The sequence below is a fragment of the Sciurus vulgaris genome (genome assembly GCF_902686455.1).
Source record: "Sciurus vulgaris genome assembly, chromosome: 7".
NCBI lineage: Eukaryota > Metazoa > Chordata > Mammalia > Rodentia > Sciuridae > Sciurus > Sciurus vulgaris.
In genome coordinates this window covers 173,924-199,339 of record NC_136467.1, presented here as the reverse complement: position 1 = coordinate 199,339, position 25,416 = coordinate 173,924, and the positions used below count along the sequence as shown (strand labels likewise).

Below are 25,416 nucleotides of genomic sequence, written 5' to 3'. Positions count from 1 at the left end.
GAAAGACTACACCACTAGTTGGTTTAAAAAAAAAAAAAAAAAAAATGAACATTTAAAAACCAGTCATTTTTCCCGCGTCTGGCAAGGACCAATTAGAAAAGGTTCTGGCAAGAAGGCCCCGCCCCGCTCGGTCCCGGAACTACAGAAGAGCTCCACCCTGCGTTTCCCTTTCGTCAAACGCCCGGGGAAACACCGGAAGTGACCGACGCCCACGCCTCCTGTGGACGGCGCGCTCGCAACCAGCTGAAGCCGAGGAAGGGACTGGCGGAAGTGACATTATCACCGCGCGCCCGGAGTTCGGTGGGGTCGAACAGGGTCGCCGTGGCGGGCGCCTGGGCTGCTTGCGGCTGAACTTCGTTTTCGCGGGTGCGTCGTCGTCTCTGCCGTGACTCCAGGTAACAGCCCTCCCAGATTTCCCTTTTTCCCGAGGGCTTGGGCGAGCGAAGGCACTCCGACAGCGAGGCCCGAGGGCCGCGGCGGGCGTCTCGCCGGGCGGGCGCGCAGGCCCGCGGGGCCGTTGCTCCCGCTCGTGCTGCCCCCCTCCCGCCTGTACCGGCCGCTCGGCCGCGGCTGCAGCCCAGTGCCGGCTCTTCTGCGCTCTCTGGGCCGAGCGGGGTGCAGGGAGCATCGAGGACTCAGTCTGCCTGCCTGGAGGGCAGATTGACCCGCAGGAGCCCGCCCGCTCTGCTGCCAGCGGGGCTGGGTTCTTTGCGAAGTCGTGCTCCAGACTTGAGACGTCTAGTCGGAAGCCCGCGTTCTGCGCGGTGAGCTTAAGACAGAAACACAGCACTTCCTTTACGAGGTCTCCATCAGGCCAGCATGGTTTCTCACACTTGGGGTAGGCTTGCTTTAGGAAAAGATTATGCCCGAGTTATCCAGGCCTATGTAGAAGGCTATGCAGAATGAATCTACTTCCCAGAAATATCTAATTTGGTACTCCAGTTTCCATGAGAAGACGTTGCAAACAGCCCTTTACTGAGGTGATTGCAGTACTCGTGGAGTGATTGTATGATACAGGTGAGGAAACATGGCCTGTGCCATTGTTGAGAGCTCTAAATAACCTGCTGCAAGTCCCTAACCTTGGGTAACCAAGGGTTCCTTCTGGAGACTTAGGGCCCACAGAGTGATCTGGAGCCACCAAAGTTTCCAGATAAGTGCATATGTAGGGCTTTAAATCCTACCCTCATTACCTCTTGATTCAACCATTGCACTGACCCCTTGAAGTGAATTCTCAGCCTTCAGTGTCTCCTCTGGTATTTATCCATACTCTTGCCAAAGTAGATCTAACTCATGCTGCTCTTCAAAATCCTGTAACTGCTCTTACTGCCTATGTAATAACGTCTAAACTTCTGGTGACGTGACCTCCTGTGGCTGCTGTCTCATCTCCTGCAATGACCTTCCATACAGTACAGTGCTAACCTTGTCACTTGCACTCTGGATGCTTTGTCTCTGTGCTTCATTTCTCTTTTAGACAGAAAAATTTTTACTTGCCTTGCTTAACTCAAGTTAGGTGGTCCCTGCTTTGTGAAAACAGTGACCTCTCTTGATTTTAGCCTATGTTGTCTTCTTTTCCACAGAGTATGCGCATTCATTCATGACTACACACTATATGCATAGTGATAGGTGCAGAGATTTCAGACAGGTGATCTGGTGTCTGTTCTCAAGGATCTTAGCTTACTTGGGGCATACCCTCTGCTGGGCCTACCAAGTTTTAATAGTAATTATTTGCATGCCCTTCATGTTGAACTATTTGATGCCAGGGACTGTATCCTCTCCATTTTCATATTATTGTTGTGATAAAGTAACAAGTTCAGAAAACATAATTTTATTATACCTTTGAGGTGTTCATTTTCAGAAGTAGAGCTTGCTTTGGTTTGATTTTCAATGATGAGTTTGTAGGATAAGTAGTCTTTGGGGTCCTTTGCCCTCTCAAAGTGATTGTCTGATTCCTTCATTGCTTTTGCAAGTATCTTAGTGCCTACTCTGTACCAGCACATACTTTAAGTGAACATGGATCTTTGGACATATAACTCTGAGACCTGTAAGTTCTATGCAAGAATATCTTATTAGATGATAATAAATGTTTGAATTCAAGTCTTACAGTAGTAGCTAACATTTAACCTGTGCTTAGTGTGCAACTAGATGTGTTTTGATATATTAACTCAGTCAATCTGTCAGTCCTGCGTTGATTAAATCAGTTCTTACAGCAACTCTGGAGGGTTGCGAACCCATCTAAACAGAATTGATAGATCTTTTAAGGGCTGGGAGTCTAGCTCAGTTGAGAGTGTTTGCCTGTCCTGAGTGAGGCCTGGTTGATCCCTGTCACCACTCCTCCACACACCACAGAGCAGTCACTCAGTTCCTTCATTGGAAAGTTATTTCAGATATATATCTAGTACACAGATGATGATTAAGCCAGCTGTGGTGGCTTAATCCCAGCAACTTGGGAGGTTGAGGCAGGAGGATAGCAAGTTCCAGGCTACTCCGTACAGCTTAATGAGATAACCTGTCTCAAAAAAAAAAAAAAAAAAAAAAAAAAAAACGGCTGGGAGTGTAGCTTAGTATGAAGCACTTGCCTAGCATGTGAGGCCCTGTGTTCAGTCCCTAGATACAGGTAGTTTGTATTTTGAAGAGTTAAGATTATCACATTGATAAAAATACAGTGTTTTACTTATTGATGTATCATACAGTTTTTACAGTCTTTCATTGAAGTAGGAGCTCAGTGAAAAATCATGCTAAAATATATTGGGTTTAATTCAGTATTTATTGGACTTTATGTCCAAGGCATTGTGGAGGGTATAAAATCAGGTGGAATATTTAAAAACCTGAACTTGGCCTAACTATACACTATATATACACTCGCTCTATATGTAGTGCTTAGTAAATGTTCTGCTCAGGAATTAGTTTTCTCGAGATGTTTTTCTCCACCATTTTTTTTTTTTCCCCCAAACACAGTGCTAAGAATCGAACCTAGTGCCTGACACATGCTAGGCAATGCTGTACCACTGAGCTACAACCCCAGCCACCAGTTTTTAATGCTGGTTATGACACCTTAATTTTCACTACTGTCAGAGTATTTAAATTAAACATGTAACAGAGCAAAAGTTGCCTTTTGCAGTTCTGCATGCAGTCACAGGAGACATGGAAGGAGTAGGCTGTGGTTGTATTGGTTTTCTGATTTATGTTTTTGGTAACCACAAAACTGGGGTTAGAAGACTATATAGGTTACCCGTGTTCTTACATTAACCTTTAAACTTTTTTCCAAGGAGCATTGCCGTTTCTTGGTGTGTGAAAGTAACCCAGAGAATTGAGGAAGTTGCTAAGAGTGTGCTGGGAATGCTCCAGGAAAAGACCAAGTGCTGAAGAAGGTGAACATCATGGATCAGAACAACAGTCTGCCACCGTATGCCCAGGGCTTGGCATCCCCCCAGGTAATGCAGCAGTTGGGGGGTTGGGGGCAAGTCTGCCCACAGGAGAGAGCACAGGCCCAGGCCATTTGGCCACTGTTGCCAAAAATGGACTTTGTTGGCAACTTCCCTTAGTTTGGGAAAGTTCTGTTAGGCTTTGAGTGGGCGCAGGAGTGTTTTACTTGGGAGTCTTTTGGAAGCCAGAGTACGTATTTGTGTATAAAACACTTTGCTTTTGATGGACACTGAGAATATCACAAATGATTATAGGGTCACCCTCACCAAATTATTTCCTAGTTTTATTGCTTCCTTTTTAAGAATGTAATTAACCTCGTTGAGGTACAGTTCACATACAAAAACCCCTATCCAATTTAAATGTGTTTTGTAATTAGTTCTGTAAGTTAGAACACTTTGTTTACCCTAAAACGGGCCTCTTTGCCCTCTTGTGACCACTCTCCTAGCCCCAGTGGCTGCTCCATCTACTCCTCAATGCTGAAGATCCGTTCTACCTGCTCTAGAGCCTCACATAAGTGAAGTCCCCAGTGTGTCTTCTTGGTCGGTGTGTTTCCTTCACCGGGTGTAAAATTTGTGTATTGGTGGATGATCCCTTTTTATTGCCAAGCAGCACCCTTGTCTGTTTTCCAGTTGCTGTGTGGGTGTTCCCAGCTTGGGGTGTTAAGGTGTACCCTAATGATCCTGTACACTTTTTTCTATCTTGAGTAGATACTCGGAGTGGCATTGCAGGGCCATGTGCTTGTGTCCGACTTTACTCAGAGGCTGCCAGGTGCTTGCTGAAGTGGCCGCACTGTTCTGCAGCCCTCCAGTGGTGGGAAGAGTTTAGTTGTTCCACTTCCTCACCAGCACCTCAGTGTTGGTTTTTACTTTTTGCCATTCTAGTGGTTGCTTAATAGTTTTTTTAATGTGTTGTCCTGATGACTAATAATCTTGAGCATCATGTCAAGTATTTATTGGCCAATTATCTATTTTATTTGTAAAATGCCTGTTGCCTAGCCCAGGAGCACCTAGCCTCTGAGCCACATATCCAGCCCTTTTTATTTTTTATTTTGAGTTGCTAAGGCTGGCTTTGAACTTGCAATCTTCTTCCAACTCCCAAGTGACTGGGATTATAGGCTGCACCATTGCATCTGGCTGTTGCCTATTTTTTTGTCGGTTTATTTGTTCGTGTTTTATTGAGTTGTAAGAACTCTATGTATTCTGTATGCCTTCCATTCTTTTCTTAGATGTCTGAAGTATACGTGTTTTTTCTCACCATTAGGTTGCTGAAACAATCTTATGCTTTCTGCCATATAAGTGGTAGAAGTGAGAAAGAATCATGGCTCTTTTTGGGTCTTACATGTATTTGAGAATCTAATAAAAACTGTGGACCCTCTCCATAGAAAAAGCAGAGAGAGTTGCACATGATGTTGAGGTTTGGAAAACTGTTTTCAACTCTGTGGGTGCTGTGGGTGAGGGGAGGCACTGGGCTGGGTCTTGGGACATCTGTGGTCTTGGCTCATGTGCCAGTGGGGCTTCGACCTTGGGTGAGTTGCTAACCTTCTCTGGTCAGTTTCTTAACTGCTTCCCTCTCCCTTTCTCAAAGGGCTGTTGTGATACAGATAAATTAATAAATGTAGCAGCATCTGGAGAAGTTTGGGAGCAGTGCAGGAAAGCAGACTCATAGTGTGTGATAGGTTGTATTGATTCACATTTTGAGGAGGGCAAATGATCAGCTTTGAGTAGTGTTCTATAATCATCTCTGTGGTTGCTTGAGTAACACTTCAGCATCTCTGGTGTGTGTGCCTCTAGAATGATTATCATTGATCATGCACAGGGGGCCAGATGCTCCCCAGGTACTGGGGTGGCCCTTTAAACAGGGGCATGTCTGTCTAATAATTGGGACCATTATTATTCTCTGGTCATGCTGCAAAGGTTAAGCCACTCCCTCAGGTTCTCTTGTGGCAAGTGAGGTTGATCCAAGTCCTGAACTCTGGTCTGCTACGTTCAGGATTAAGGAAGAAAACACATATCTGAGAATGGCAAGTACTGTCCCCATGGTACTTGGCAGCCCATTCTTCTAGAGCATCTTGCTTAGCGGTCTCCTGCAGCTCCACCAGGAAGGCTCACAGACGCTCAGCAACAGCAGCCTGACTCTCCCCACCCTTGTTCTCTGCAGGGTGCCATGACGCCTGGGATCCCCATTTTTAGTCCCATGATGCCTTATGGCACAGGCCTGACGCCCCAGCCTATTCAAAACACCAACAGCTTGTCTATTTTGGAAGAGCAGCAACGGCAGCAGCAACAACAGCAGCAGCAACAGCAGCAGCAGCAGCAGCAGCAGCAGCAGCAGCAGCAGGCGGCTGCAGCAGCGCAGCAGTCAGCACCCCAGCAGCCAGCACAGGGGGCCTCCGGCCAGACCCCGCAGCTCTTCCACTCACAGACTCTTACCACCGCACCCTTGCCGGGCACCACGCCCCTGTATCCCTCCCCGATGACCCCCATGACCCCCATCACTCCTGCCACGCCAGCCTCCGAGAGCTCTGGGATCGTGCCGCAGCTGCAGTGAGTACTCCGTGTCATGTCTCTGGAGGTGGAGGAGCCCTTGAGAGGTGCTGTGCGCCACGGCGAGAGCTGAAGCTGCTGAGTCAGCCCCTCCACGCTCGTGGAGGACTTTCCCAGCATCCTCAGAAAGGGCGTCTCACACTGAAGCTGGTGTGTGGCTGTGTAGACGCCGCTGCAGCGGATGCACTGTGGGTTAGGCACAGTTAGCACAGGTCCCCGTGCTCCCAGGTTCCATTTTACTGTGAGGGCTGCATACAAACCTGTGGTCTTCCCATAAAGTGAGAATGGCTGTTATTGTCCCAAATGAGTTTTTCTACCATGTAGTGGGTCCTATATATAATAAGGTAGGGAGGCAGGAAAAATCTCCTTTCTTCCTGAAAATCAGATATATTTCCAGATGGTTGTCAACGAGAAGCACGTAGATCTTGCCCACAGGAAGCTGTCAGCCAAAGTGAAGTGCTGGTTGCAGTCCCAGGATCTCGGTGCTCTTTGGAGCTGATGGTCCTTCTGTGCTTACTCATTCTGTTTCTTGGATGGCTATTATTTATAAGCCGATCATTTTGGGGACTAAGTAGTGTGTAGTCATATATTCTGCCTGTTACTCAAAGCCCTGGATCTTGGTTCTCTGTTGTTTTTTTGACCCCACACATTTTTAAAAACAAAATCCTATTGCTTTTGGGGCTTTGGAATGATAAGTGCTGCTAGCTTTCCTTTGTCCTTGTTGCTCCCAAGGTCCTGAATGCTTGCTGACTTCTGTGGGCAATTGGGATCACTCTGTGGCCTGAGTCGTAAGTGACACCTGTTGGCGATAGGCAGTTGTTTCTGACATTCTATGGACATTCAGTCAGCTAGGTTACTTAGTTTTCACTGTCTTCTTAGAGCCCTATTGGTTCATTGGTAAATATTTAATGAAAACATACAAGAATACATTTACCAAAGATGACTGAATTTGTGACAGATGCACCAGAATTTATTTGACAGTTTGTAGATGGACCTATGTTGAAGGCAGGTCTGTGCACAGAGTGACAGAAAGGAAGCAGCTGATATAGAAATGAGAACACAGCCCAACTGGCTTTAGGAGTGTGTATCAGAGAAGACCACTGTCCTCTCAGTAAATTATGGGCCATCAAATTTCAAGAGAATTGCTTTCTGACAGTACCAGAAAAAGCAGTGACAATGAAGTCGGACCTCTCCTTCATGAACTGAAATCAGAATTCTCTGGTGGCAAAGCTCTAGGTCCTGGGCATTGTTCATTTCAAGTCTATATGCTTTCAAATCCAGGAAAATACAGAATAAAAATTTTGAGTTTTTATTTTAAGTCTCTAATGAAGTTGATTTTTAAATCTGTCATTATTCTTTTGTAAGTTATTCATGAAACAATTCAAGAATGCTAAAAAATGAAAAGGTTTCCTTGGACACACAAGATTAGTGATGATTCTGCTTATCTGGATCACTAAGACTAATCAGAAGAGAAATCAGCCTCCTTCCTTTGCCAAATAAACTGAATTCTTATTCTTCCAAAGGATAACTTACTTGTAAAGGACTGAGGAAGCCTTGCCTGCCTGTTTTCATTACAGACTGTGATTCAGGGTGGGCTGGTGCTGGCTCCCTGGGAGGAAGCCCAGGGCTAAGTAAGATCAGGGCCAAAGACAGGCTCAGATCCTGGCCCCACCTTGGAGCACAGTGTGCTTTCCGGAAGCCTCCATTCTTCATCCAAGTGTGTGATGTTGGCAGCTGCTACCTGGCTGTGTGCTGTGAATGCTGAGGCTTTTGTGAGGTGCTCAGCATGCTCTGTGGTCCTTACTTAACACTTAACAAGGGTCAGCAGTTCCCTAAAGCTAGTGAAAGAACAGGCTCCTAGGTCGTCATTTACTACTTCCTTGTGTAAAAGTTAAATAATCTAAATTACCCTGTTTTCTTTTCAAATTTCTTCCAGAAATATAGTATCCACAGTAAATCTTGGTTGTAAACTTGACCTTAAGACTATTGCACTTCGTGCCCGAAACGCCGAATATAACCCCAAGGTCAGTGCATTTTCATGTATTTCAAACTGGTAAAACTGGAATTTCTCTGGGTCAGAAAGTTTGTGTTTTGCTTAAGTTTCTTGACACCAGCAAAATGAAAATCTAGGGGGAAATGTGTCATTTTAATCTTGGATGCTCAGTGATTAGAACAGCTTCATTCTATTCATGTTTTACTCAGTAGCTACTACGTGTGAGTCCCTTGGAAATTAGCAGTGTGCAAGGTAAAGACAAGTTATATGCTGTGTCATGATGGAGACCACATGAAGCTGGAGAGCAGAATCTAATCCCATTTATAACATGAACCATTAGGGTAGAATGGCAGGGCGTGCTGACTTTAGTAATCCTGTGGTAGGGGTGGGAGGGGTCGTGTGGATGAAGCAAGATTGGCCAAGAGTTAATAGTTGTTGAAGTTGTATAAGGATAAGACGGCTTATTATGATATGGTTTTCTACCTTTCTATCACTTTTACATTTTTTGTAGTACAGAGATTACAGGGGAGAAAGTTCCCTGAGATTTTTGATGTGAATATAGCAGCCTGAGTTCATGTTAAAGCTTTTGTGCCTGTGCCAGGGGAAGTATTTTCTAACATAGTAACCCTTGCATGAAGAAATGAGTGCTGGGTAGAGGAGCTTGTCCTACAGAAGCAGTGCCCTGCAGTGGGGCACGTCCACCAGAGTGGCATCACAGGCTTGAAACCTTTATCCCAGGGAGACCAGTGTTGAGTTGAATGCCTCTAACAAAAGAAAACAAGCTTTATGTAAGGAAGAGAGGGCAGAAGGAGAAACGGGGATCGTTTTGAAATGTAGTCTGTTTTCCATCTTTAGATAAGCTACTGTTAGCTGCTGGCTGGTCAGACTGTTCTGCCCTGTGCAGCTTGGCAGGTCAGCAGAGGACACATTGAGTTACTCATGGAATCTCAAGAAGCCCTGGGGGTTTTCCTGAGTTATGCATGTCTGCCAGAGTCAGTACCCACCTGAGTTTTGCCCGGTTGGCACTGCTTCCCTTGCCATTGTGCCTCAGCTTTCTCCTTTGGGTCGAACCCCTGATGCAGGTTGCACTTTGTGATTGGGCTTTCTCTGTAACTGCCCTGTTGAATGTCTTGAAGCAGTGGCTGTGTAGCAGACGGGAGGGGGAGGAAGGGCAGTCTCAACTATCGGTAAACACGTGGGACTGCCCTCATTTCTGGTTTTCAGTTGGCTGAAGGCTAACCAGGAGAATAATCATCACAAATAAGCTTGACTCCTTTCTTAACTGATTAGTTGAAGTATTTATGTAGATAATACAAGGTGAATAAACTTCTATGCAGATTCTTTCCTGGTTGGGCAGTGAAAAGTTGGGATAGTTCTCTTACCTGGACCAGTCTGTTTCAGTAATTTGTTGGACTTCTGAAGTTCAAATTCTTTCACTTTTCACTTTTTTTTAAAATTCTTTCTTTTTTTTGCGGTGGTGGTGGCTTGTGTGCATTAAGTGAAATTTGAAGGTGGTTTTGGATGAGATCAGCCATTTTGAGATACTTAGATAAAATAAAGAGCAAGGATGATGACTAAGTTTCTGCCTCTCCCCTGCAACCTGGAAAAGAAGCAGACAGATTATCTTTGTGATGCCTTGGCAGCAAAACTGAGAGCGAGTGTTCAAATGCAGGCTTGTGTCCCTTGGAGACTACTCAGAAGTCTGGTTTCCTCCAGCAAGTCCTTGGTTTTTAATACTTCATTTTGGGATGACATTTTATGATGACAGACTGCAAAGGCTCATCTACAATTAATGCAACTATTTATGAACATCTAATAAGATGACTACCTTAGTAGAAAGAGCTGTTGGTAAATAACAGAATGAATCAAACAACATTGCTCTATGTAAATTTATGATTACACAAATGGTACGCCTTTACGCCATGTACAGAGAAACAACATGTATCCCATTTGTTTACAATAAAAAAAAAAAAAAAAAAAAAAGTATTTCAGGCGGGGTGCTGGGGATAGAGTTCAGTTGGTAGAATGCTTGCCTCACAAGTGCAAGGCACTGGGTTCAAGCCTCAGCACCACGTAAAATAAAGGCATTGTGGTTCACCTACAACTAAAAAAAAAAAAAAAAAAAAAAAAAAGAGCTGTTGGTAACAGTGTTTCATAATGATACCAGAAGGTACACTGTGTCAACATGAGTTGCATCTTGATCATTCTAAGTCTGTGAGTGAGGAGAGTTGAGTTTATTTTAATGGTCAACAACTTTTTTAAGGAAGGGAAGGGAAATAGAGGAGCTGGGTTTGGACTGGAGTCCTAGGGCAGATGTTCCTCAGCTTGCTGTGGCATTGCACCTCCTCTTGCACCCACCACCCGCCCTTGGCGAGCCACCCTGTCAGTTTCCCTCCCATGGCCTGGCCTGGGGATGTTGCCAGCTGCCACTGCCCGGCAGCTTGGCAGTGTCGTTCTGCATGTAAACCGTGACATATGCTGAACTCATGTTGCTTTCACAGCACTGTAGCACTGAGTGTTCCCGAGCCACACCTCGGTGAGTCGGGCATGATCTGTGTACAGGAGGCAGATGAGGATTTCATGCACGGGTAGGGTGGTGGACCTAGGTGCATCCCTAAACCCCAAGGCATCAGCTAGACTTGGACCTTGAGTGCAAGTGAGAAACCTGGCCCTGTAGGTGGGGAGGTCAGAGTTGCTGTGCTTCAAGAAAGAAACAGAGCCTTCAGATGTGGGGATGTTTAAGTTAAGCTACTTAAAATATGGAATACATCAAATTGCCTGATTATTTTTAACCTCTTAAAGGTAAGTTAATCTTCGTGTCTACCCAGTGGCCATTTAGGAAAATGCAAAAGTATTTAGATGCAAAAGGGATCTAACAGTTTTATTTTGAATTGAGCAAAAATCTAAAAAAAAAAAAAAAATAAGGTATATCAATTATTAGACTTTTTCATCATTTCAGTTTTTACTTTTGACTTTAAAATATGTCAACATATAAATAAGACAATGTACACAGCATGTTGAATTAAAACAAATATTAATAAACTTAACAATTTCCCTAAAAAGAAAACAAATTTCTCCTTGATTATTGTACCTCATATAGTCTCAATTATTTCTGCTAGTTATAACATAAAAATGAGGGTAAAGACTAGATAAAAACTGTTCAGTGACAGGAGTTTGTGTCTTTATCTTAAATTGTCCAATAGCCGAAGATGTTTGTACTTCGTTTTAAGATCTCAGGGAGCTAAGCTGGGGACACGATCCACCATTAGCCTGTCAGTGAATCTGTATCACAGCAAGTGTCTGAAGGTGAATCTCGGCCCATTGCAGTCTGAGTTCAGTGTGTCATTTTACGATTTAGTCATGTGATCTAGAACATACTGCTAGCATTTTTGTGGGTAAGGAAGGGGAAGACAGTGATCTTTTAAACTAAAAATGTCAAAGCAATCTAATTTGTCAGTGAGTTATCTTGGGGATTGCTCAGTGGTAGAGTGTTGGTGTGCATGAGGCCCTGGGTTCAATCTCCAGCAACAAGGGGAGAAGAAAAAAGAAAACATCATCTTGATTAGAAATGTTAAGGACCTTTTCTTGTGTAAATATCATATTTTAGCTGGTGCAATAGTCGTGTCTGTAATCCCTGCTACTTGGGAAGCTTAGGCAGGAGGATTGCCAAGTTCAAGTCCAGCATGAACAACTTAGACCCTGTCTCAAAATAAAAAATACAATGGACTAGAGGTAGAAGGCCCCTGGACCATCCCCAATCCCTAGTACCAAAATAGGAATAAATCATATATTAATTTAAGCTATTTGAAAATAGGTTTCCCCATGACTTAAAATTTTAGCTTGAAAATGTTTTCAAAGAGCCCACGTTTAAAACATAAATAACAAAATAAAAGTAAAAAACCGGTATTTTTTCTTACTTTGCATTTGTGATTAATATTTTAATATTCCAAAGGCCAGCTGCAAACACGATCTTACTTCATTGATATGCTTGTTAATCCTCTGTGGAAGTAGAAAAGGCTTACTAGTTTATTTGATTCAGAGTTTGTATATAAACTGAAAATTTATATTTACAGATGCTAGTCATGATAAGTAGCAAATATAAGAGGGAAACAGTTTTTGTTGTTTACTGAGAATATAAAGAACTTGGTTGAGAGTGCAGCCCAGTGGTACAGTGCCTGCCTAGCATGCACAAGGCCCTAGGTTTCATCCCCAGCACTGCAAAACAACAGACAAGACAAAAGCAGAGTACAAAAAGCCAAGTTGTATGACTGTGAGCTTTGGTGGTGGGATGCATGTGTGATGACACACAGACCTTGGTATGACCTGGTCGTGGTGGCTGTTGGTTCTGTTCCCTTGTTACTTGTGATGTAAGAGAGTCCTATTTTAATAACTGTATGTGCTAGGTCTTCCTCATTAGTTCTGATGTTCTTTGTCCTTTTTAGTTCCAGCAAAACCCAGCAGTTTGGATGACCCCACTAATGCTTCTCTCTGACCCTTTTAGCGGTTTGCGGCTGTGATCATGAGGATACGGGAGCCGCGGACCACGGCGCTCATCTTCAGCTCTGGGAAAATGGTGTGCACAGGAGCCAAGAGGTAGCTGAGGGTCCACCCTCCCATTGTGTGTTGTGTTGTCTTGTGGCTTCTGGTTGTTGGGCTCGCACTTCCACAGGTGACTGTCCAGTGCCACCACGTTACGTTTAACCTGTCACGTGGTTCTACTCACTTCAGACAGCACTGGTTTCCTTTTCTTAACATGAGTCATGAGTTTAGATACATGTTACAGTGCTTATTCATCCATGCAGTTCAGCTACATTTTGGGTAATATCATGCAGCCAGAAGTACTGATAAAGATCCCTTGTGTAGAAAGTTCCTGCATAACAAATTCATGAAGAACTAGGGTTAAGAAAGACAGGCTAGAATTCTGTGGGCCAGGAAGAGCAGCCATGCTGACAGTCTGACTGTGGAAAGCCTGCTTGGTAGGCCTACAGTTTCTGTGAGAACACAGGAGTACTCGAGGATGCTGTCAGTGAGTATTGGTCTTTTCCTCCTATTAGAAGGAGAGTGAACGGTTTACTTTATTAGTTTCCTAATTTGGGCTTTTTGTGTTACTCATCTAAGTAATTACTGCAGCTGGCTTCAGTTCAGATAACTCACTTTTCCCTGTTGTCTAGTGAAGAACAGTCCAGACTAGCAGCAAGAAAGTATGCCAGAGTTGTACAGAAGTTGGGTTTCCCTGCAAAGTTCTTGGATTTCAAGATCCAGAACATGGTGGGGAGCTGTGACGTGAAGTTCCCCATAAGGCTGGAAGGCCTCGTGCTCACCCACCAGCAGTTCAGCAGGTGAGTCTGAGGTGTGCTGGGTGACCTTTGGTAGGACTTCATTCTCAAGCCGCTTAAACCCGGCTCAGGGAAGCCCATGCAGAGGTAGTGTGAACACAGGTGTAGTGCTGGACGGCTGCTGCTGACCCCATCGGCCTCTTAACCTCCCGTGTCACTCAGACACCCAGGTGGCTGTAATGGAATGAACTGTATTACACGTGTGTTTATCGTTTTGTTGCTCAGTAAACACACTTTAAACACATGAATTGAAGCCATAGTTCCTCGTGTCACTTTTGCCCCAGTTGAAGCTCTTCTTTTCATCAGCATTACATCAGACCTGCCAGCAGTCACCTCTGGTTGTCCCTGCTGCTGGCTGGTGCAGACTTTGGGGCAGTGTGTCTGCAGCCTCATCTCCCAGTTCTCATCTTCTGTTCTCCATTGACTGCCACACAGCTCACCCCCAACCCGGTGCCCCAGGACTTTTGCACATGCCACTTTTATCCCTGGTGCAGTTTCACTTTTTACCTGGGAAACTCCCCACCATGCCACTCTTCCCTGGGTCCAGCACACAGACACACAGCGACTTCCTACATTTGGTCTGTGACGCAACAAACATGAAAGACCAAGTCCATTGGGGTAGCCAACATTGCTGGGGCTAGATTCCTTCTCAACCCACCTGACCAGTACTGACAGCTTAAGGTGAGGTGCCATCAAAGGCAGCTGTCATTCTTAGCTCCTAAACGTAAGTGAAGAGGCTTGCCCAGAGTGAATCTGAACACAGATCAGAAAGCAGAAAGTAGACACACAGCTCCTGTTCTTACACAGAAATTCCAATTCAGTAGAAAGGGTCAGACACAGGAGGACAGCTAGCAGGAGCAGGCTCTGTGTCCCCACTTGTGAGCCTGTTCAGTGTTTCCCTTGCTCAGTCCTCGTTGTGTATGGTAACGGGAAGCTCACAACTTCTAACCTGTTTCTGCCACTTTCCTTCTAGTTATGAGCCAGAGCTGTTTCCTGGATTAATCTACAGAATGATCAAACCCAGAATTGTGCTCCTTATCTTTGTTTCTGGGAAGGTTGTGTTAACAGGTGAGGCACAGTGGGGAGCAGTGTTTGCCTGTTCCAGTTTTTAGGGTGGCCTTTGCCCTGTTTTCTTCTTCCTACCCCAGCATTGCTGAGAAGTGTCTGGACCCTTTGGAGGGGAAGCTCTGCAGCCTCAAGCAGGGCAGGGGCAGGATGCTGTGTCTTCTGTCACTGGGGTTAGCCCTGTGACCTGTGACGCTGGGGCAGCAAAGGAAGACAGGAGAGCTCGGCCAGAGGCAGCCATCGAGGCAGCTCAGTGGTTCTCCCTGCTGCCCACCTGGTGTGAGCTGGCCCAGGACCTGGCCCAGCGCCATGTGGGAGGGGTAGGGTGGGAGCCTGGTGTCCCCAAATACACTGCCTGACGGTGCATGTTGTTTCAGAAGCCACACTTAGGACTGTGGCAAGGGATCCTGCCAGTAGTGTTTCAGCGCCTGCATCTGTAATTACCTGGGTATGGAGGATGGTGCTTGTGGCTTTAAGGAAGTGATCTCTTTCTGTTAAGAGATGCCATTTCACACTCTGCTCCAATGTGTCCTATGCAGGTGCTAAAGTCAGAGCAGAAATTTATGAAGCGTTCGAGAACATCTACCCCATTCTGAAGGGATTCAGGAAGACCACGTAGTGGCTGCCACCGCTCCCGCCTGCCCCACCCACTTGCTTTTCAGTGAATCAGTTTGGTGCCGTTCGTGGACTCAGGTGCAGCCCGCAGCACTAGGCCACTCGTGCAGCCCTCTTTAGGTGCAGGAGGGGCTGCTGCTGCTCTGGGGCGCCCGCAGCACAGCTGTGAGTTGACGGCTGTGCAGCTGTGAGGGCGGCGCTGCCCATTTATTTATATTTAGGTTTCAAACACTGCTGTTGGCAAGTTGGTTGGCGTAAGGGACAGAACTTAAGTGTTAAAGCCACCTGTACAATTGGACTTCTTACTTGTTTAATCCCCTCCACCCCCATAAACCACAGTTTTTATATTTCTACCAGAAAAGTAAAAATCTTTTTTAAAAGTGTTGTTTTTCTAATTTGTAACTTTTAGGGGTTATTTTTTGTGCCAGACACATTCCGCCTTTCCAGTATTGCAGGACAGAATAGATGTATTAATGAAAACAAATGGCTGTACATATTTTTCTTCCTTCAGAGTACTCTGTACAATAAATGCAGTTTATAAGAGTGTTAGATTGTTGTTTTGAATGATACCTTGTAAGAGTCATGTGGTCTTGCTGTTAAAACACCTACTTCAGACACGGTGCCTGCGGCTGCTGCCTGTCTGTCTCAGTCTGCACCTGGCAGTGTGTTGCGCACAGTGCCCAGACCTCACAGCGCTCCTCAGGCCTGCTCCTGTGGAGGTGGGAGCTGCCTCCTGCAGGGCCTGCCTCAGCTCATGCAGCCGGGGAGGGGCAGAAGGCTGCATTCTCTGGGTGTGGCACTGGTGCCTGCTCCAAGTTTCTAGTGAGGGCTTTTTTGGTTTGAACCAAAGGTGGAACCCAGGGGCGCTTAACCACGGAGCCACATCTCCATCCCAAAGGTTGGCCTTGAACTTGTGATCTTCTTGCCACAGCTTCCTAAGCCACTTCTGGGATGACACCACATCCAGCTAGTGAAGGCTTTGGTTTGTTCTTTTTGTGGCATATCAGGTGGACATTAAGTTCTTGGTTGTTTTTTTTTTTTTTTTTTTTTTTTTTCCTTTTTGCCTATTTTAAACCAGACAGTGTATAGTGAAAGTATACCACACACAGTGCAGGGTATGTAATCAAAGGGAAGTCTGTCCTTCCTTGCCCCTCTGCCTGTTTCTCTGGGGTGATCGCCAGATAACTGGCTGTACTCCGTGCCTTGCCCTCTGCAAGTCTGTCCTTTGGGGGTGCCAATACCACTTTTGGAAAAATACTGATCAGTGTATCAGACACATCTCCAACACCATGGTCATTCCTGCTGTCTCCTGAGCTTCCCACGGTACACAGAGCTTCAGGGAGTGCCCTTGCCTGTGTGTTCTGGATGCTACATGTACTTCTACAGTAAACTCTCAGGAACTGCTGTGGTGAAGGTCATTTTATCTATTCTTAGCCAGGTTGCAGCCCATACAGCCAGTATACAGAATGCCCTTTGCTTGTATTTCTGTGGCATGACACATTTGGAAGGAATTGGGAAGACATCATTCTAAGATTATCTGTCCAAAAAAGTGCCTCTCCCTAGAAGTAGGTCCTCTGTTCTTGAGCAAATTTCCATGACTTTTTAATACAGGGCTTCAGCATTTCACAATTCCTCAATTCCTAAATACATTATGGTTCCTGTTATGTTCTTAGTGGAATTTTTTCTTGAAAGTTTACAAGTAATAATCATTGTATTATTCCAGACTGGCTTACTGAACTTAGTACTGTTGTTGATTCTGTAGTTGGTTGCACCATGGGTTCTAGATACGCAATGGTCTTTAAATAATAATTTTATCTTTTCAGTGTTTCTTATTTTAGTGGCTAGGGCTCTGAGATTTAAAACCTTGCATGAATGTTCAGCATAAGGTACTACGCTGAGGCAGTGTGGCCCAGAGTTACTCCTCACACTCTTGCATATCCAGTCCACAGAAACTCCTAGACACTAACACTGGCTCGATTTCCATTGAAAGTAGCTGTTCTTACATGTTTAATCTTTAATTTCCCCTCCATCTCTTCTTTTCACATACTGGTTCTGTGGCTTGTAGAGCTTCTGTGCAGGTTTTGCCAGCTGCAGACTTACCTTCAGCATGTATTTGCTAGATACAGCTGTGTAATTCCTAGGGTTATCCATTCACTAGTGGGTTGCAAAATGATGGAATTTCAATCTTTTTTTCATTTATTAGCTAGAATATTTCACTTAGGATAAATGCTTGTTTCATTCCCTTTTTGAGCTTCCAAGGTAAGATATTTGATGAGCTATGCTATTATATCCAGTCCAAATTCAGGACTATAGGGTTTTGATTTAACCGGTTATTTATAGCCTTTCTTTTACACCAAGAATGTGTGCGTGTGTGTGTGCTTTAAGTATAAACCCAGAGCCCTGAGCTCCATCTCAGTCTAGAATCCCTGACGAATGAAGAGTATCTTGTAATTGCTCATTTACTTTACCCACATTACACATATAACAGCCTGTGTGACTGCCAAAAACATCACAACACGATCCCTGAAACTGTCCAAGGGTTGTTACACCAGCATTGGATATATGAAATATAAAGTGGCTAGGAGCATCTCAGCTAGGCAGGGTGCTGGAGCATGCACAGTGTGCAGATGGCAGTGACTTGACACCTGAAGGAGCATGGCAATGTGGTGATGTACTTATCATCTTATGGTGTTTTCAAATGTCTCAACGTTGCTAGTGGCAATGACGTTGCTTAACATATTTAAATTTTATACGTGGTATTATTAATTTTCAATGTCCCTAAATAACAGCTCTTACCATTTAGACCCTAATACATCCTAAGACCCATCTGGTCCACCTTCCATAAGCCACTGCCCTTCCCACCAAGTGCTGTGACCAACTTTTGCCACTAGCTGATGACAATATACTCTAGCAGCACGTGGTGGCTGTCACCTAATGAGCACCCAGCTTCAAAGCCACACTGCCCTCTCCCTCTGAAGGGGTAGCATGTCTCCCCCTGTGAAGCCACATGGCACACAGCAGTCCCCATGGTGCCAACTGTGTCTTATGGATGGACTTGGTATGGACAAACAGGCCAGGGCTTTGTGACATGCATGAGCAGCCCTCAGTGACATTAGCAAGTGATGCGACTTCTGAAAACTTGAGGTTGTGACAGACGTGTAGGGGAACATGAGCCAGAGTGCATCAGGAGTTCCCTGAGTTACCAGGACTGGCTGTCAGTGCTTAAGAGAGTGTCAAGTGCTTAAGAGCAGTGTCTTCAGGCTTGCCTGGGTGTTGGGCTGGCATTGCCAGGCTGAGAGAACTGGGAGCTGGGAACTGCTGCAGGCCAGAGAACGTGAGCATGAAACCAACCTTGGCCACTTGTCTACAGATGGACCAGAGAGAACGCGGCCCACTTGAAGCTGACCTTCCCTGGCCCTCAGGCTGCATAACTCTGTCCACATCCTGTCACTTTGGTGAAGGCAGCCTGTGGCCTCTGTCCTCTCTGTAGGCACCCCTAGCTGGTGAAGGTCAGTCCTGGATGGTGCCTCTTCCCTTTCAGGCTCTGTGCTACTTTACTTCCTGGCTATCCCAACATGTTCTGGCCTCCAACAGTCTATTGGGATTTTACCTAAATATCTCTTTGCCTTTGCAAATTACAGGGGGAAAAGTGCTGAGTGAGATGGTTTGACTTAAACCCATTTTATTACACAAAAAACAGTACGTAGTAAAAAGACTATTTCACTTAGTCCCACCATTCATAGGTACACTAGTTTGTACTTGGTGTGCAATTTTTCAGATTTATATTTATGCACGTATACATGTGTAAATATTTTTACAAAAATACATACCATGAATATGGCCTCTTGGTGTTAATTTAGATCTCCCTCTCATTTGTATCCATGTTAAGTGTGTATCATTAAGAACAGCCTTTCATTTGGATGTACCAAAATTCATGTGAATCCATCACTGGATATTGTTTTAGTAATACTTAAGAACTAAACAAGGCCCCAAGCCACATCTTTGTTCCTCCATCTCTGGTACAGTTACTTTCTTAGGATAAAGTCATAGAAATGGAATTGCAAGCATGTAAGATGTTAGTAACCTTTTTTAGGGCTCGAAGATGTCTTTAAGGTGCATCTGTTACATCCTGCTTCCACACAAATTCCTCTGTGTAGCCAGTGCCCAGGCTACAGCTCTCTGCACAGGTGAAGATAGCCAGGACGCCCCAGTCCACACTCCTGCCCAGCCTGTCCGCCTTGAGGTGGTTCAGCAGCTGCGGCATGACCTGAGGAGAGTGACCTGAGTGAGAAAGCTACCAGGTGGCAGGGCACCTTCTGCACTACCACACTGACCCCTGGGCATCTGCTATTTTGGTGCAAATGTTCAAAAACATAAAGCAGGGTGATTATACACTAAGATAGTTCTGACTTAAGGCCATACCTGGAATTCAAATATTCTCTTGGCACCACATGGACAATTGGGAATATCCTCCTCTTGAGGGATGTTTTCACCAGAAATCCAGATGGGCTCAGTCCCCCTGCCATATCTGAGAATCTGGAATCAACAAGGACCATGTTCAAACAATAACACCTCACCCAAGGGTTTCCAATGGTAGTGGTCTCTATCATCTAGGGGGCTGCAAAGGCTCTGCAGTGCATGATGTGGCCTTGACCCAAAAGGCAGTTCACGGTGTGTGTGGCAATCGACTGGCTCAAAGCCACTATCCCAGCTTCTTTCCCAAATGGTGCCTTCTCATCAGAATCCTCACCTGACGAGCACATCGTGAAGGGACTAAAGCTTGTGACTCCCCTTCCCATACAAAGTGCCACCTGAGCCTTCTCACACACAGGAACTTGAAACATTTTCAAAAGAACAAATACCTAGTGAATCATGGTGCCTACAGTAAATTCATTGTAATCAGCTTCCCAAAACAACCTCGGGGTTGTCTTCTTAAAAGCATAGTTGTTGCCAAAAACCACCTTCTTAGTGTTTGGGACACAGGTCAAAGGTCAATTCTTCACATAAATTGCTGGATACTTGATTCTGTGACTGGTTTTTAAGAATGTATCTAAGTTATCTTAGGTGTGTATTTGTGGTGAAAGAAGTCATAGGGGAAAGTGTTTTTATCCGTCACGTGAGTTTTACAGGCAAAGGTTATCTATTGGAGAACTGGCTGTGTGTGCACAGCCAGTGGTGTCTAAATGTCATGTATCTTAGGCAATGTCACATCTCCCATCGCTGATGTTTTCTTTAGAAAGTTAATCCAGTGTGATAAACAGTATAGCTTTAGGAGTTCGATGAAGTAGAGAATAACTGCCAAAACACCTTTCTATGAGGCCCATCTGTGCCAAGACCACAGCAGCAAGATGTTTAAAAGTCTGCTTGTGCAGGCTCTGAAGGAACCTACTGGCTTAGGAGTTACTTCCTGGAGATTATACTCACCAGCCAAACCTGTGAAAAATATGACGAAGAGGTATAAATTCTCTTTTACCTGCTCTGGTTCAAGGGCTGTCTGAGCTTTGAACTTCTGGAAAATGTTATCTTCCCTAGATTCGTGCTTTGCCATGGAATCCAGTTCTTCCTCAAGAGCTTCATCTGAAAAAGCAACAAAATGACTTTGAAACGGGAGAAACCCCACCTGGCAATGATTCGCATGTGTAAAGGGAACCCAGCTCTAACCAACACTTTCTGTTAATTCACACATTAAAACTGGTGCTTATTTCTAGGTGCTCAAGTACTAGTACATCATCACTATGCCCACTCCCAGTCAAATTAAAAGAACAGACCCAAGTCATGTGCCCAGGACCATGCCCACCAGCGTGCAGGATACCTAACCAACGTGCGCCCTCCTTATCCCTGTTCCTTAAGCCTGGACTTTCACTCAAGTCTCCTTCCACTCACTCAGTCATCCATTCTTGGAATTCCAGCAACCCTGCGACTGGTGGCTGACAGCACAACTTTCCTCTGTGACTTATCAAAATACAACTGATCAATCTTGACTTACATACGCTGAAATAACACTTCACCAATGATAAAACCACAAGAGCATGAATTAGAGGTACTCACTGGCACAACCAGGATGGAAGGAGGATCCACAACAGCCCACATACAGAGCAGGAGAAAGCTTCAGTGCAACCTTACAACACTGAGGTGTTCGCTCTGGCCTTCTGCCAACCTCTTTCACCAGAGAACTCCAAACCAAGGCTCAGTCTGACACTGCCACCCCCCACAGGAATTTTTTTTTTTTTTTTTTTTTTTTGCATTTTGATTTGGAAAATGTTGAATATGTGCAAAATTAGAACTACTGCACCATATTAACTCCAACTAAAATTTCAAGGCCCCAACTCAGTTACCCTGAAGTGAACCCCAGACATCTCACTTCTTGAGTATTTCAGCTAGCTATACACCCCTCTGAAAGACAAAAATTTCCCTTTATTTACAAATTTTCAAGCTCAGATGATTACTGAGTATTTTTAAAGAATCATCTTTGAGCTATGTGACGTGTTTTAGTACTGGTTACTCTTGCGGATGTTCAGAGTGTCTATCCTGAGGCAGTGGGAGCCTTTTCACGTTAGTTCTTGAATTCTGACATGGCCTAGTAATCTCTGATTCCTTCCTTGATCACTGGATGGCTGTGTTCCAACACTATTTGAACATTTCCTGTCCCTGATCTGGAATCGACTACTTCTCCAAAGAAACTGGAGTTTGTTTTAAAGAGAAATAGTATTTATGCATTAAGAATGCCCCCTGCTACTGAGCTCATTGCTTTTATTCTAAGCCTTTGTAGCAGGTTAGATAAATCAGGAATTCACCGTCATGCTTCCAGTGTAAACTCAAGACCTACAGCGTATTCATTTAATCTTACATTATCCACCTGGTCTTTTTCCATGCCCAACAGACCAACATGGTGACTCATTTGCTTTATTCCCTAATACACAAACATCTTAAAAAACAACAGGAACATACTAACAGCATGACTATGAGGAACATCAACGCTGCCTTCCTCTTCTCCACGGGACAGACCCTATCAGGGACGTACTGCTGAACCACTGTTTCCCAGGGATGTAGCTCAGTGGTAGAGCACTTACCCAACATTCATGACGCTCCAGGCTCAACAGTACCACAAAAAACAAAACAAAACAAAACAAAAACCCACTATGTTTCTAAGTAATTCACAATAATTCTCAGAGTAGTTATGTGACTGATTCACTTATTTTTGTTCAGTGACTCCTTCATGATCATACACATGCTTAGTCTCATGGTTGCAGCTTTGTAACACAAGGCGCCAAGCCCAGCCTTTGCCTCCCACCCCTCCCGTTCTCCTGAAGGAAAGCATGTTCATGATTCAGGCCTTTCTAAAACCATGAGCAACAACGAACACACACACACAGACATATGCACACCTCCCACCCACACACTTTTCAATATCATCACAAGTGTCCCCACGTCACCTGAACTTGCTTCAGTTGTCACAAGGAACCTGACCTCCCTGAGCAGCATCTAGGCTCCTCCATAAACAACCTGACCCTGGAGGCTGCTGCATCCCACTGTATCCATTACCAGCAGACACAGAGCACAAAAGAGGACTCTCAAACGTGTTTTAGAGTGTACGAGCTGACTGAACTGTAAACTGGAAAGCTGATATTCTTAGTTTCTGTAACCACATCAAGGTGGGTAAGAGTTCAAGATTTAGAGTTGGCCAGATCGAGGCCAACGCTTGAAAACACCTAACAGTTCTTTGACCAAAGCCTGTAATACTCAGAACTTCAATTTCCTCACTTGTGATGTGGGACAAAGTTCCTGGAGGCAGCTTCAGGATGTCAATGAACCTGTGTACAGATGGCCCTCAGTCGAGTAAGTGCTGGCTACTCAGCCTACATACCTGGCCAGCACAGACACTGCCCAGGGAATGAATTCCAGAGAAGCTGACATGAATATGCACGTAAAGATGGCAAGATGAAAGAGAAACCAACTCTCACAAGGCCCCTGTTGCATGCCAAACACCAGCAGCTACTCTTACTATCTCTAGCAGAGGGATGGATCTGGGACCCAACACAATTCTCCAAGTTTCCAGCATCCAGCATCTTGTACATCATTCTTTTTTTCTGGTAGTACCAGGGATTGAACCCAGGGACGCTCTAGCACTGAGCATCCTTTTTATTTTTTATTTTGAGACTGGGTCTCATTAAGTTGCCAAACCTATTGTTGAACTTGCAATCTTCCTGCCTCAGCCTTCCAAGCAGTTGGGATTCCAGGGATTCATCATGGTGCTCTGCTCACTTCCCATCTTTTTTAGGAAGCAGAATGCACCTGATGTATGCCAGGGAGGTAGAGGAATGGTATTTTCACTTGACAGCATACAATCTCCACATTGAGAGTCCATTCCTCTTAGGACCACTTTTCTTTTCTACCATGTTTGATCCTGAGTGCTGAAGCCAACTCCTTACCCATGCTTCCAGTGATCTCAAAGTCTTCTTCCTTTTCCACAACTTCAGGCAAAATCTCTTCTTCTGTTTCTATGACAATTTCGAATTCAGGAAAAAGGAAGTTGTGGTCTGGAACTGTATGGTCCAAATGATCTAAGACAAATAATATTACTAGCATCATAAGTAACCATTTCATTTTAAAGATGATCTATAAATTTTCCACTTCTAAAGCAGTCACGTGTCCTTGAGTAAGTTCATTGTTAAACTAGCACAGCATGTGCTCACAAACCTGGATGGGCAGGTCAGTCACCTGACACACCATCATGATGCAGTCAAAAGTCATGATAAACATGAGATGCATAAGTCTGCTGCTGGCCTAACTCAGCACACTGTTTAATAGTAAATTGCTTGCTTATCTTAATAAACAGAAGTATGCTGTAAGACAATGATAAAAAGTAAGATCATAAACAAGTCACTTGTTACCAAGTAATACATACTGGGCGTAATCATAAGTGCCAAACTGTTGTACAACAGGCAGCACCACCCCCTAAACATGAGTCTTATGTTGACTACAAAGCAAAGTTTTCAGTTTCTATAGACTTAAGGGGATCACTGTCGCAGGCTGCCTGTTATTGACCGAAATCATGTGCAACTATAGTAATAGTTCTCCCTATTAAACTGATTTATGCAGAGCTGGTGTTTTAGATTAGGGTCACAAATGTCTACATTAAAGCAAGGCTGGTCACACAACAGAGATTAAGACTTTGCTATCACTGTTATAAAGATGTTCATATTACCAGCTATAAAGTTTTTGAAAAGTACTCTACGTTTTGCAATTTTAACCTGGAAATAAAATATCTGGGTTGACTGAAGCTAAGAAACAGCTGAGATTAAAAACAACAACAAAAAAAGGACTTACCTTGGGTACAAGCCTGCTTATGCCCCAACCTCCAGTCTAGCGTCTGATGCTCTTTACTGCAGTAATGTGCCTGGTGGCATCTGGAGCATGTTTTGGGACCTAAACAGCCACAAACCCTGCAGAGATGAGCACCCGACTTTAGTTGGAGACACACAGAATCTCCTTGTTCTGGGGGCGGGTTCTCAGAAGGTGGGTCATAGGAGTAAAACTCATTTTTTCTGGGTAGCTGATTCCTAAAAACTAAGAATAAAGAGAAAACGTGTAAACATTCCCAGTTACACAAAATAGCACCCCAAATCTGAGTCGCTATGCCATGCCTCCTAAAATGAAAAAAGGCAATCATTTAAAAAAAGGGAAATTTAAATTTTAGTTTTCAGGGAGCTTATTTCCCAGACGGGGAGAAACTATAAACGAAAACGAATGAGCACTTAAAACTCCGGACGACATTCGTCTGGCCCAAAGGAGTGGGCTCTCGGAGCGGGTTCGAGTGAAGCCCAGCACTGACCCCGGGCCACCCGGGGACCCCGCCGCACCTCGCAGGCCGGCGCAGCACGGCGGCTCGCGGCAGCAGAAGAGGAAGAGGCCGCGGTGGAAAGCGTCGGCGCGGCCGGGCAGCGGCGCGTACACCTGCAGCAGGAAGGCGAGCGGCCGGCCGCAGCGCGCGCAGCCCAGCGCCGCGGGCCCCGGCAGCGCGGTCGCGCCCAGCCACGCCGGGCGCCCGCCCACCTTGCTGGGGAACTGCTCGCTGCGCAGCCGCCACGCCGGCGCGGGCTCGGCGAAGCCCAGCTCCACTCGCGCGGCCGAGGCGGCCGCCATCGGGGAGTGCGTGGCCGCTGAGCCGGAAGGCGGAAGTCGCGCCGGACCGGAACCGGGAGTCGGCGGCGGCCGGAAGGCGGAAGTCGGGGGCCGGAGGCCAAGTCTCCCGCGGGCGCGGGAGGAACCTTTTCGTGAGCCGAGTCGTGGTGGCCGGCCCGCCTCTCGGTCACCTAGTGGGCCGCACAGCCGTCCCAGTGGCGGGGCGAGTCTTCAGGAAGTATCATGCCTGAGCCCCGGGCGCCGGCTTGGGGCCACCTCCTGGAGAGGCGGGTAAGGGTGCTGGCCCCCGAGGCTGCCC

General features: G+C 45.4%; 2 protein-coding genes across 3 annotated transcripts; one reads left to right on the top strand and one right to left on the bottom strand.

Moving 5' to 3' along the window:
- Positions 1-236: 236 nt before the first annotated feature.
- TBP (TATA-box binding protein) lies at positions 237-15,520 on the top strand. 2 transcript variants are annotated; one of them, XM_079146162.1, is made up of 8 exons: positions 237-395; positions 3,267-3,431; positions 5,581-5,966; positions 7,903-7,990; positions 12,461-12,552; positions 13,131-13,298; positions 14,269-14,363; positions 14,900-15,520. In XM_079146162.1, the coding sequence occupies exons 2-8, from the start codon at positions 3,378-3,380 to the stop codon at positions 14,977-14,979; spliced, it is 963 nt and encodes a 320-aa protein (XP_079002288.1). In that variant the 5' UTR covers positions 237-395; positions 3,267-3,377; the 3' UTR covers positions 14,980-15,520. The 2 variants fall into 2 exon arrangements, with proteins under 2 accessions (XP_079002288.1, XP_079002289.1); XM_079146163.1 differs by lacking the exon at positions 14,269-14,363.
- A 3,108-nt stretch (positions 15,521-18,628) lies between these two features.
- Positions 18,629-25,153, bottom strand: PDCD2 (programmed cell death 2). Its single transcript, XM_079146142.1, has 6 exons — positions 24,836-25,153; positions 24,303-24,542; positions 23,405-23,536; positions 20,449-20,552; positions 19,398-19,511; positions 18,629-19,242 (listed from the first exon to the last, which is right to left on the bottom strand). Exons 1-6 carry the CDS (start codon positions 25,116-25,118, stop codon positions 19,084-19,086), a joined length of 1,032 nt encoding a protein of 343 aa, XP_079002268.1. The 5' UTR covers positions 25,119-25,153; the 3' UTR covers positions 18,629-19,083.
- Between the last annotated feature and the right edge of the window lie 263 nt (positions 25,154-25,416).